The sequence below is a fragment of the Psammomys obesus genome, unplaced genomic scaffold (genome assembly GCF_907164565.1).
Source record: "Psammomys obesus unplaced genomic scaffold, mPsaObe1.curated_primary_1811, whole genome shotgun sequence".
Classification (NCBI taxonomy): domain Eukaryota; kingdom Metazoa; phylum Chordata; class Mammalia; order Rodentia; family Muridae; genus Psammomys; species Psammomys obesus.
Window position 1 is genome coordinate 5,193,055 of NW_026596440.1, and position 13,153 is coordinate 5,206,207.

General features: G+C 45.0%; 1 protein-coding gene across 1 annotated transcript in view; it reads left to right on the forward strand.

Moving 5' to 3' along the window:
• Slc6a3 (solute carrier family 6 member 3) overlaps positions 1 to 13,153 on the forward strand; it is a 41,973-nt gene that overhangs the window by 7,094 nt on the left and 21,726 nt on the right. The window contains exon 4 of the mRNA XM_055597922.1: positions 3,057 to 3,288. Within this exon, the coding sequence (XP_055453897.1) occupies positions 3,057 to 3,288 (232 nt within the window). The remainder of the gene's footprint in view (positions 1 to 3,056; positions 3,289 to 13,153) is intronic.

A 13,153-nucleotide genomic window follows, 5' to 3' on the forward strand; every position in this document is an offset into this window, starting at 1 on the left:
GTGAGGACAGTGAGGACAGTGAGGACAAGGTGAGGACAGTGAGGACAATGTGAGGACAGTGAGGACAGTGAGGACAGTGAGGACAGTGAGGACAGTGAGGACAAGATGAGGACAGTGAGGACAAGATGAGGGCCAGAAAGTAAAGTCTAAGTTGGAGGACAGAGAAGTCTCAGGTGAGGTAGAGGTGCAATGAAGTCCAAGGTGAGAAACATGGAAATCAGGGCCAGCTCTCATTTGATTTCATGAGTCATCACAGCTTTAGCTTTGAGGGTGGGTACAGAAGCTGGAGCGGCCTCATCATCTGAAGGCAACTCATGGGATCTCTGAGGAAAGGGTTCTTAAATCTCTCTCTTTCTCTACCCTCCTGCTCTCTTTCTCCACGTCTATCTCTCTGATGTAAGTAAACACACACATATACGAGAGAGAGAGAGCACTGTAGTCACTAAAACCACCCAGATTTATGAGAATGTCCCCTGTCTTGATTATAACCTGGTAAATTTTGCAGCCTGTGCTTATGATAAGAAAGGGCAACAAGTGGAGCTATAGTTAGAGTATATGCAATATGGTAACAGTCATCACAAGACAGCTCTTTTTGTTGGTTTTGTTTTTTGTTAGAAACAGGGTCTTACTCTATATCCCACGCTGACCTCACACAGTGATGCTTCTGCATCAGTACACCAAGTGCTAGGATTTCAGGTATACTCCATTATACTCAGCTATAAGAACATTCTTATGGCAAACAAGAACATGTGGTGGGGCAGATTTTTAAAGGCCATGTCTTATAGGACATAAAGGAGGAAGCCAGTAGTTTTGGCCGGTTGGTGATAGGCTTCTGCAGCTGAAGCTAGTGGCCTTCTGGGGCTCTGTATTCCTGAGGAGCAGAGCTCATAGTGACCAACTCAATAGTCAACTCTTGCCCCCCTTCCCAGGAGACATTTTCCTTTCCCAGCATTTGGGACAGCCAAAGAGATATAGATGGGAGGGTGGTCTGTTGCAAGTCATCTCACTTGTAAGCCCATTTGCAATGGAAGCCACATCAGTTGGTGGCAGACTTTTCTCCATTGTGAAGAAAGGTGTTCTTGTCACTCTCTTGTAAAGCCCAGATGGAACACTCCTGCCACACTCAGCAATGTCCCCAAAGGACGAGGGGCACAGTCAGCTCTTTCTTCAGACCCTGCCTTTACATTTCACCATAATAGATGATCAAAGGTTTCTTTGAGTTCCTAAAGTTTCAAGCTGAGGACGTCAGATACAAAGTTTTTATCCTTAAAAAGTTTCAAATGGGGCATCCACTAACAGCCACTTTTCAGGAAAAACCTTCATTATGCAATTTGGAAAAATGGGGATTATGACAACATGGCTCTCTGGCAACATGGCTGACAAACAACATAGCTTCCCAAAATGGCTGCCTGATGAGTTCACTGTAAATCAAAGCCTTTCTCCTAAGGAGCTTGGTGAATGAAACTGTAATGTGACGTGGTTTGATCTTGATTACTTCTATACAGGAGAAGGCTTTCCAAAGGAAACAATTTGGATTTTACTGTTTCTATTTCTGAGCACATTCAAGTAAGTCCACTGATTCTTCTGGGCTTAACACAAATACATTTTAGTTCCTTCTCTTTGCCTTCATAGAAGGAAAATAACCTTGAGCATGAAAAGACCTTCTCCAAAGACCATCCAAAGCAACTAAGACACAACCTGAAAAATTCACCTGTAAGTCATACTCCTCTCCAAGCAAACCAGAAAAGCCACGGAGTCTAATCAAGTTTTAACAAAGTCAACAAAAGTCATAAACCCAAACAATTATGTCTTCAAAGCTGAGAAGGGATACTCAAATGAGAATTCTGCATGTATTTCAGTCAAATGAATCACAGTCGCAGGAATGTGACTGTGCTTACTTAGCATGGAGCATGGAGGAAACCCTTGACCAATGTGAGGAGCATTTTAACTGCCTGACCATCTGCCACTGCTCAGGATGGCCGTTTTCTGAGGACTTCTTGCCTCTGTGTTCTACTCCAGTTTACAGAAATGCCCACAAAATGGCTGATCTCAAATCCCAGGTTTAGTGATCTCTACAAAGCCTTGGGTAATCATAGCAGTTAAGTGAAACCATGGATGGTCTTGAATAGTCCTTGGTGATCTAATATACCCTAGGTGCACCTAGTTGTTCTGGTTTTACTCTGACTAATCCTTGAATCCCCTGGGTAACCCTGTATGGCCTGAGAGCTCTAGGTGACTGTGAACATGCTAGATGACTGTCCTGGGTGGTCTTGGAGAAAGGGCATAAGTAGTTATCAATGACTAAGTCTTGAGAGATTCTGGGTAGCCTTAACAGATATGCATAAATACAGATTGTTGTATATGGCCTGTTCAATTCTAGGTGGTCCTGGGTTTCCCTGGGTAATTAACTTTTGATTGTTTTGAATAAACCTTAGTTCTTGTAGATGGCCATAAAGGGTTCTAGTTGTTTCTTAATGATTCTTGGTGGCTCTGGATAGCTTAGAGCATTTCTGGGTGACTATAGGTATCCTCTAATGGCTCTGTTATCATGAGTGTTTCTGGTGGCCCCAATGGTTGTGTATTATTCTAGAGGTTTGGTGTGGATCCCATAGCCATAGATAACTATGCTTGGCTTTCCTGAATGATCCAAGGAAACTATAGATGATACTAGATGTGTCTAAAGGACCCTGGCTGCTTCTTGAGTGACTATGGTGGAAATGAACAGTCTTAGTAACTCTGTTTGGCTGTGGGTGACCCTGGATGGTCTAGTATATCTATGGCTGACCCTTAGGGAATACCTGAATGTTCAGAGGGTGGTCTCAGATACTTTCTGATGGCCTTTGATGACCCTTCTGCTTCTCAATGACTCTCTGAGACATATTGAAGTCTCTGGTAGATGCAAATGATTTTGAAAAGTGGCAAACCCTTCTCTGTAATCATAGGATAAGGCCTGGCACCCATCCTTCCTGTGTGTTTTAAGGTGTTGATATCGGTGCACCAGCTCGGAGACTAGATACTGGTCATCCTGCTGATGGTGGCTCTACTGTCATCACCAGGTGTGGGCTTCACTGTCATCCTCATCTCTTTCTACGTGGGCTTCTTCTACAACGTCATCATCGCATGGGCACTCCACTACTTCTTCTCCTCCTTCACCATGGACCTCCCATGGATCCACTGCAACAACACCTGGAACAGCCCTAACTGCTCTGACGCCCATTACAGCAACTCTAGCGATGGCCTGGGCCTCAATGACACCTTTGGGACCACGCCCGCTGCTGAGTACTTTGAGTAAGTGAGTGGTCAGTTCTTCCTGTCAGCCTGGAGAATGGGAGGGTTGACAGTCTGGGAACTCAGGAGAAGCACTGAGGATACCAACCCACCTTTTTGTTCTCAAAGATGTGCTGAACACATCCCTATCCTTGCCAATAGGTGCTGAGCCCTGTTCCTTATGCAGTATATTTCTGAATTGCACAAGGATGGTCTCATACATCCTTAGCCAAACTCTAATAATGGGGGCCTCAGGAGGGATGGACCTTGGACTGTTGCCCACTTGTTCCATCCTGCCTGCATAGTGGGTGTGAAGGAGCCTCCCAAGACACTGCAGCAGTGCTTAGAAGGAAGGAGGCTCTGGCTTCAAGCTCCCAGGACACAGGACACAGAACAAGCAAGCTCTCTGTTAGCTCCAGAAAGGGAGCTCTCTGAGCATTGCTGCTTGGGTGCCTCAGCTTCACAGGCAGACTGCTGACAGGTTGAAGGGCTGTCCCCTTGCCACGAGGCTTCCTCTTTTATAAACATCTTCACTTACTTCACTGTCTCTCTTTTCCTTGCATGATGCTAGCTTTCCTTTCCCAATGCTGGTACACTCTCATCTCCAGCGAGACTTCCTGGTTTTCTGTCTTCTTGCCAGGTCATCTCCTTGTTAGGCCTGGCCTTTTACCATCCACCTGTAGGCTAGTACCCCTTCATGGAATTTGTTTCTCTGAGTCCTTCTGTCACCCATCAGCTCTTTATGCCATTCCTCATCATTAGGTAGCCTATCCTGGAAGGGCTGTGACATCTACCCCATAGGCTCACTGTTGACCTTTCTTGGAGTTGAGGCATGTGTGCATGTGTACATTCATTCATATGTGTGTACATGTGTGCCTGTGTGTGTATGTGTGCACACATATGTATCTGTGTATGAATGTGAATGTTTACCACAAAGAGCCATACTGTTATAGGCAATGTTTTCCCCTGTATGATTTTCAAGATGGTAGCTATGGAGATGTAAATTTACAAATGTGTAAGATAGTCTGGCTCCTCCATGAAGCTCTGGAGATGCCTTGCCTCTCTTAGGACACTGCTGGTGCTGGCTGTCCTACTCTGACTAAGGCAGGGTCTGCTGAAGTGTGGCTTCTGTGACAGGTATGAGTAAAGGCACTTGAAGCAGTTGCTGTCAAGGTGAGGATTTTCCCATGGACACTGATGTTCTTTGTAGGACTGAACTCTTACTGACCTATTTGAAATGTTTTACTACTCATGTTTAAATGTATAAGATTTCACTTACCACTTAGCAGGAGAAGCTGTAGCTGGGCCAGTGCCTATGACCCTAGTACTCAACAGACTGAGGCAGGAGAATTGCAAGTTCGGAGCCAGCCTGGACTACAGAGGAAAAGCAGAAGCTTAGCAAAAAAAAAGCCATTTTTGCTTTAATGTCAAACAGGTTCATTTGGAAAACAAAATGCCCCACCTTTAAGGTTTTAAAAGTAGTGCTCATTGGAGGACCTGAGACTGGAGAGCTGAATGGAAGAACTGCCCTGAATGTTTAGATAGAGGTTTTCCTAAGGCCAGCAAACAAGAAATGATGGCATTACTCAAAGAACAAAGAGCACACCCACTGTCTGTTGAACTAGATTTTAGTGAATTCTTAAGGCTGTTCCCTATTACCGTTCTCTTACTGAATACTCTAAGGAGAAAAGCCCCAACCTAACACACAAGGTTGTCAAGTGTCCCCATCTGTGGAAGCAGTGTCTGACCAAAGCAGAGGGATCAGCAAGAGTGGGAGGAAGCCAGTGCCTGAGGACTCCAGCAGAAGAGTTAGTTTGGGAGATCCATCAGTTGCACTAAAGGAAGCTAAGAGCCAAGTCAAGTTTGAGGTCAGCTTATACACAGAGAAAAGGGTGACTAAGTTTTTGAGCTCATGTGTCTTTCACAACTGCCAGATGGACTGAAATATGGTTTAAAAGACTTGGAAAAGGCAGAGGTGTCAGAGGGAGTGAGAGTCTGGGGAGCTGCCTGATCTATCTTTGTAAGTCGTTGGGGGTGTTGATCCCTCTGTGTGGTTTTGTCTTTGTAAGTCATTGGGGCACTGATTCCTCTGTGTGGTTTCTGGATAAGAAAATTAGAGGGAAAATGTACTTAACCTAGATATTTGTGATAAGGAATGATGAAGGAAAGACTGTTGTCTTTTAAAATGAGGCTGTGGAAGTCTGGAAAGGAAGGCTGCAAAGCAGAGGTCTTCAGCTCTGTGCTCTGCAAAGGCCTGTCGCCCTGGCCAGATGATGAGCTCTTACTAAAGCTGACTAGGATGGGGTGGAGGGACAAGAAGACAGTGTACATTGCCCTGTGAAGTATGTAGAGACCAAGTTAGTGGCTGACAGGAAAGCTGTGCCCTGTAACACAGGTGTCCATGAGTGGCAGTCCCACCCTTCCTGTTCCTGTGTCATGCCACCTCATGAATTTGACAGCTAGCAGGTTGGCAGGGACACATGTGAAGAGTGCCACTGATCATGTCTGCTGTGTCCTTGAGAACAGCAGTAAGGTCTCGGGGGACACCAAATCCTGGATGTCATCCCCAGGCTCTGACTCTACAAGAACCATCCAGCTGTCCACGATAAGGTATGCAGACATGGTGGTCCTCTGTGCAGAACCGGTTCCTGTGCCTACAGCCAGCTTAGTCCATGACTACCAGGGCCAACAATGAAAGGGATGTCAAGGAGAGTGACCACAGCAAGTCCCATGTTCCTGTCAGCCACCTCTTCCATCAACTTCCCTTCCAGGCAGCAGCCACTAAATAAAGTGATAGAAACTACTTCTAGAGAAGAGTGAAAGGCTGTGTCTGCTATGGGAATAAGGAGTCAAGACAGTGTCAACTGGCTAACTTGCAAAATTGTTTTTATTTCAGTGACTCTTAAACGCATTAGTCTCTTTGTTTTTTTAAGGTTCTAGGTCTTGAATCAGGACCTTGTATATGTGAGACAAGTAATCTACCACAAAGTCACATCCTGTGTTTAGACAGTTTTATGTCAACTTGACAAAGCTAAAGTCATCCAAGAGGAAAGAATCTCAATTTAAAAAAAAAAATGCTTCATAAAATGGAACCATAGAGAAGCATGTAAGATTTTTCTTAATTAGTGATTGATAGGGAGGGCCCAGCTCATTGTGGGTGGTGCCATCCCTGGGCTGGTGGTCCTGGGTTCTATAAGAAGACAGGCTGAGCAAAGCCATTGGAGGCAAGCCAGTAAGCATCATTTCTCCATGGCCTCTGCATCAGCTCCTGCCTCCAGGTTCCTGTCCTGCTTGAGTTCCTGTCCTGATGTCCTTCAGTGATGAAAGATGATATGGAAGAGTAAGCTGAATAAGCCGTTTCTTCCCCAACTTGCTTTGGTCATGGTATTTCATCATAGCAATAAAACCCTAACTAAGATACATCCCAGCTACCCTTTACTCTTTATTATTTATTTAAAGTCAGGGTCTTGCTATGTAGCCTGCATTGCATGATCCTTCTGCCTCCACCTCCCACTGCTAGGATTACAGGCTTGAGTCCTTTTGATAAGTCCACACATTTCTCCCCACATGCCTGTCTTCTTACTCTTTCTGACATTTCTTCAATGTCCATTCTTTTTTAATATTTTTTATATTAATTACAGTTTATTTACTTTGTATCCCAGCTGTAGCCCCCTCCCTCATTCCTTCCCTATCCTACCCTCCCTCCCTTATCCCCTTTCTGCCCCAAAGTCCACTGCTAGGGGAGGTCCTCTTCCCCTTCCATCTGACCCTAGCTTATCAGGTCTCACCAGGACTGGCTACAATGTCCTACTCTGTGTCCTATCTAGACTGCTCCTCCCACATGGGGTGTCCACTCTTAATAGGCATGCATAAAAGAACTTCTGCAGGCTCAGAGCAGAAACTGCAAGCTCAGTACTGTCATGACTGTGGTTGTGCTAAGAAATTATGAGTATACTCAATAGATATGAAGACCAAGAAAATGCATATGATCTGTAGAACCTTCCGACAAGGCCATATAACTCTAGCCACTCAAGACTCCCTGGCTTCTTTAAATGCTCAGTACCATGTCCACCTACTTTCTAATACAAATCATCAGAAAGTTAGTGATTTAAAGCTATAAATGTGCCTCTACTGGACTGCTGTAGCTACATCTCACTCTTTGATGTTTTCATTTCAGTTCAATTTAAAGTGTTCCTGAATCTCTACTGTAATTTCTACTTTAATAACAGGATGTTTTTAGAAGACACTTTTTTTAAAATCCTGGGATTGTCTATTTATGTTTCTTTTATCAGCTTGTAATTTAATTGTCTTGACAACATGTATTATAGGTTTTACTCATAAAAATTTAATGTTACTACATACTGAAATGTGTTTTGCAGCCTATGATATGGTTTTTGTCAGGAAATGTTCTGCATGCATTCCAGCCACATTGCACGGTGCATGCTTGTGGTCCCAGAACTTATCTGAGCCTAGGAGACTGAGGCTAGACTGAGAAACATAGAACATTATATGAATGCCAGATATGCATGTTTGAGATTGTTGTTCAGGCCCTAATTTATTTAGTGATTTTCTGTCTACTTGTTTAATAAATTACTGAGAATGGACTTTGAAATCTCAATTATAATTGTGATTTTGTCTGTTACTATTTATAGCATCAATGGTTATTGCTTCATCTGAAGCTGAAGTTTTTGTTCTATTTATTTATTTATTTATTTATTTATTTATTTATTTATTTATTTGTGTGTGTGCGTGTGCTCAAATATACACATGAGCATTTACAACAGTGGGGCCTGCAGAGGTCAGAGGAAAATGTATGGGAATCAGTTCTCTCCTTGGTAGCAAGTATCCTTACTTACTGAGCTCTCTCACTGGCCCTGATGATTGGGTGTTTTGAAGTACATGTGTTCATGAATGTTAAGCCTTCATTTTGTTCCTTTACCCATCAGGAAATGTCCCTCTTGGGTTATATTCCTCCTTGTGAAGTTTACTGTGTCTAGTTTCAAATAAGTCTGCCCCCTTTTATAATTAGGTGGCTCCCTGATAAATCTGCTTCACCCTTTTTAATCTCAGCGTGTCCCATTTGAAGTGAGTGACTAGGAGGAAGCATAGAGCTGGTTCTTCCTTTCTTTTTTTTTTTTTCCAGTGTAACAATCTCTGTCTTTTAACTGGAATTTTTGTCCAATAGTTGCCAGTGTGCGCGTTTTCTCTAATAGGCCTCATTTCTTTGTTTATTGTTTTTATCTCTTTCTCCCTCTTCTTTTGAATTATTTGACTCTCATTCTTACGTTTCTTTGCACTATTGGGTAATGAACCTTAGCTTGTCCATTTCTAGCAGCTAACATTGACACCACGGGGCTTGACTTACCCAGTCCGCATCCCAACGATGTTGCCCCACTGTATACACCTTTCAGAGCCCGCTCTTTTTCTCTCACTTCCCCACGTCTTTTTTGTGATTGCCAGTACAGATCATGCTTACCCATGCTGTGGCCAGCAAAATACATTTTTATATGGTGTGAAGTTTTCAGATGATTTCACTCATTTTTTTTCCTTCTTCTTCTTCATAAGCCAATTAGAAGAGCCAGATTAATAGTGAAAAAAGAGAAAAAGTGGGTTTATTCAACATGGCCACATTGGGAAGAGACAAAATATTCAGCTCTGCTCCCACCAAGTCCATCTTCAGAGATCCCACCATTAGCATAAGGCTTAAGTGGGGGCCAGGCTTAATGTATAACTAAGCAGGCAGTCATGGTGTTCAACAGTCACAGGCACAACACTGACCTATCGCTATCTCTTCTGTAAGGCAGTCTAACAACCTGTAAGTCTCTCTTCAGAGAAAAGTGTCTTCTCTGTCTGGCCCAGGCTCTAGGCTTTCTCTTCTGCCAACATGACATTCCTGGAGAGACTTCAGTTTCATGAGGTTCATTATTTCAATAGTTTAATGGCCAAAGGTGAGGGACAGTGTCTCTTTAGAACATTTCATCCCGGCCAGACTAGCTACATAATCCCACTTTTGTTCTTAGTACTTCAGTATGAGGTAGAATGTGTGTGTGAAACAAATATAAACTAAGAACCAAGGTCAGAACACACTGAGTCAGTGTCAGGCTGCTGTCCTGAAGAACCATTTTTCTATAACTGTTGGATTGTCACTGCTGTTGGGAAGGGTAGCACAAATAGTTCTGTCTTGTTGGTTTGTGACAAGGTCTTTCCGGGAAGCCTAGGTTGACCTCAAACTCATGATCCTCCTGCTGCAGCTTCCCAAGTCCTGGAATTACAGAGATTAATTGATTACAGGGTAGCTGGTGTTGCCATGCAGCATGGAGTTCAATTGTTTTTATTAGATGGTAGATTTGGTGAGTTTTACACTAAATAGTATTTAGCATTGCTCTTCCTTTAAGAGCATGAGGTCTGTTCTGGGAGGTCAGGGGTTGGTGTCATGTGTCTTTCTATGGCTTTAAGCTTTGTGCTTGTGGTTCTAGGAGGTTCCCTTGAAAGAGAGTGCATTCTCTGTGATTTGAGGGCTTTGTGTGAACAGTAAGTCATCTCCTCTGCTCCACCCCCAATTTCCTGCAGACTGCACCCCAGTGTTCAGGAAGAACTTCATGCTCTTACAGGTAGATTTGTGGAGACCCTTTCTAGAAGGGCCCTTCTTTCCAAGACTCTTCCCTGTAGTGTGCAGTTTTCTGGGCTCTCTGAGCTCCAGTCCATTCCCTGTACTTAGCAAGACGCAGAACTGATCTCAGAACCCTGCCCTACCCTGCCAGGGCTGAGGGTTCCTGCAGGTGGAAGCAGGCACTGTCTGGATACATCCCCATGTGCCCCTCCCCCAAATCTCAGTCCTGGGTTACCTCCAGTCCAGTGTCTGATATCCCTTCCTGAAGGGTTAGGTCCAGGCTGTCTTCAAGCCTCTCTTCTCCATTATAGCACACTTCTGTGGGCCAGGCTACAGACTTGTCTCATCTGTCTATTGTAGTATGCTGCCATGGGGCCGGAGGCAGAAATCTGGGCCCAGATCTCAGCTCTGCTACTTGTTGGCAGAGCTTATCTTCTCTATGCCTTGATTTCTCTATCTGTAAAATGGGGAGAAGGAGGGGGGATGTCCCAGGAGAGACTGTGTACATGATACCCCTGGTACAGATTCCTATTAAGGCAAGAGACTCATAGCCAGGATCTCAGCTTTGAAGAGAGCACAAAAGAACTGACACTATGAAGCCTTCCTCAGTGCTGGTGAGTATGCCGGGCTAACCATGCCTGGCCCTGCACACCACATAAGTGTCATAAATTTCTGAATATCACCTCTAACTCTCTGTACTCATTGGATGCAGGCCCCCACTCTCAGGAGCATCGTCCCTGCTGTGTAATATGGGGCTCTCTGTCTATTGGTGGGAGGGGAGGTGAACAGTATGGGGTGGGCGCTGGACTCTCCTCTAAACGGCCCATGATATCTTGTGTGCATTGTATACCATGCACTTGTGTGCGATGTACGTGCTGTTTGTGTGGGGTGTGTACATAAACCTGTAGGTGCATATGCATGAATGTTTATATGGACATAAACATGTGCTCATGTAGCTGGGCATACTGTGTGAATGCATGCAGCATTGGTGTAGGTGCATGTCTATGTTGGGGACAGAGGTCAACTATGGCTATCTTCTCTAATCACTCTCCATCTTACTGGATGTGCTTGTGTGTCATATGTACATATTCACGTGGGTGTCTTCACATGTGTTTGTGTGTGCATATATGTGTGAAGTTCAGAGACTGACACTGGGTGTCTTCCTCAGTCATTCCTCTCCTTAGCATTTCTGAGACTCTCGCTGAACCTGAAGCTTACTGACTTGACTAAGCTAGCTGGCCAATGAGTTCCAGGGATCCTCCTGTCCCCTGCACCCCACTCCAGCACTAGTGGTTGTAGGTATGCACCAACAGACCTGCCTTTCATGCAGGTTCCGGGAATTTAAACTCAGTTCCTAATGCTTGCATGGCAGGTATACTACCTACTTACCATTTCCCCAGCTTCCAGACCATGGGATCTTCAATACTCCAAAGCATCATGGCTTTTATTACAAAATGGAACCAAAGCGGTACAGTCCAGCTCATGTCAATAGTGATTTGGTATGGTCACTGATAAAGTCATGTGGGGCAGTAGCTTCAGGTGCCAGACCCTCTGTGTCCACGATCTTCCTGAGGAGCTCATCCTTCCTCTGGGAGGAGCTGAACCATTGTGTCACATAGAGTTGCTCGCATGCTCTCAACCCCCATCCCTTTTCTCTGGCTCCAGGCAGTGTTGTTAAGAAGCTCTAAGAAATGAGGTCCCACTGGGACAGCAAAGCAAGGAGCACTGGACAGCAGCCCAGGGCAAGGGCAGGGGACTTAAGAATCTCCACTATGAGGAAGGATAGAGGGAGCTGGAGGGATCAAGGACACCACAAGAAGACCTACAGAGTAAACTAACCTGGGCTATGGGGCTCACAGGGACTGAACCACCAACTGAAAAGCACACATGGGCTGGACTTAGGCTCCCTACACAGACGTAGCAGATATGCAGCTTGGTCAGCATGTGGGTCCCCTAACAGTGGGAGCAGGGGCTGTCTCTGACTCTGTTGCCTGCCTTTAGCCTAGATAGGCTGCCTTATGAGGAGAAAACATGCTTAGTCCTGCTGTAACTTGAGGTGCCAGAATGGGTTGGTACCCTTTGGGTACCCTTCTCTGAGAAGAATGAGGGAGAGTGGAGGAAGGAGACATGAGATTGTGACTGGGAGGAGAGGAGGGAGGGGTCTAGGTTCAGCCTGTAAAGTGGATAGATAGACAGACAGATAGATAGATAGATAGATAGATAGATAGATAGATAGATAGATAGATAGACAGACAGAAAAAAAGAATCCCCACTACTAGACAGAGCTGATAATGCTACCAGAAGGCGCACTGGCCTGTCTCCTTTAGCTCAGGTGATTCATACTACATGCCCACAAGAGAAGAGCTTGCACAGTACTCACGGTAGACAGGATGCTGAGCAAGCAAGTTACACTCTGTAAGAAGAGAATGATGGTGAGAGTCTCACGGCGCAACCATCTGTCCCCCTACCCTTACCAGCCTGGGACCCCTGTCTGGGGACCTTGGCCCTAACTATTGTGGGAGTGTGATAGAAGGGCTGAGCTGCATTTTCAGTGTTGCGCTGCCCCTGCTGGCAACAACTAGCATCCCAGGTGTGTTCCTAGACTGTGGGGATCAAAGTTTTCCAACTTGGAGCCAGGATGCCTGTTTTTTTATGAGAATCTCCAGAAAGCTGGGTTCAGTTGTGTTCTGTTGTGAGGCTGGACATTAATTTCCTGGGAAACCTTATCTGACTCACAGTCAAACAAGTCTTGGGCTGTGGTGGCTTCTTTCACTGTGCAGTCCTCCACATGCTTTGATGCAGAAGCCGCATCAAAGCCCTTGACTCTGAAGGGAGTGCAGCCTCCCTCACATTGCCAGGCTCATTGGAAGCAAGTGTACCTTCCACATATTCACCTCAGAGAGGCTGCTTAGAGTGGCAGGAACTACGAAAGCAAGAATGAGAGAAGTCAATACAGAATGCACAGGAACATGCATATGGAGTTTTACCGCTCAGGGCTTTCCTGGTTTCACTCCTGCAAAGAATCCTGGGACTGTTACAAGATAGTAGCACATGGTGGCTTCACTCAGTACCTTCTAATTTCTGAGGTCTCAACTTATCTGTAAGCCCAAGCTGCCCATTCCCTCCCAACTCCAAAACTCAGATTTGTTGATGTAACAGGGTAGTGCTGATCTGATGCAGGTTTCCTGGTGAGGCATCCTGATTCTCTTCCTCTTAAAGCAGTTCTGTGACTCGGAAGACAGCCTTGGGTCTTCCACAATGGGAAGGGGTATTTAT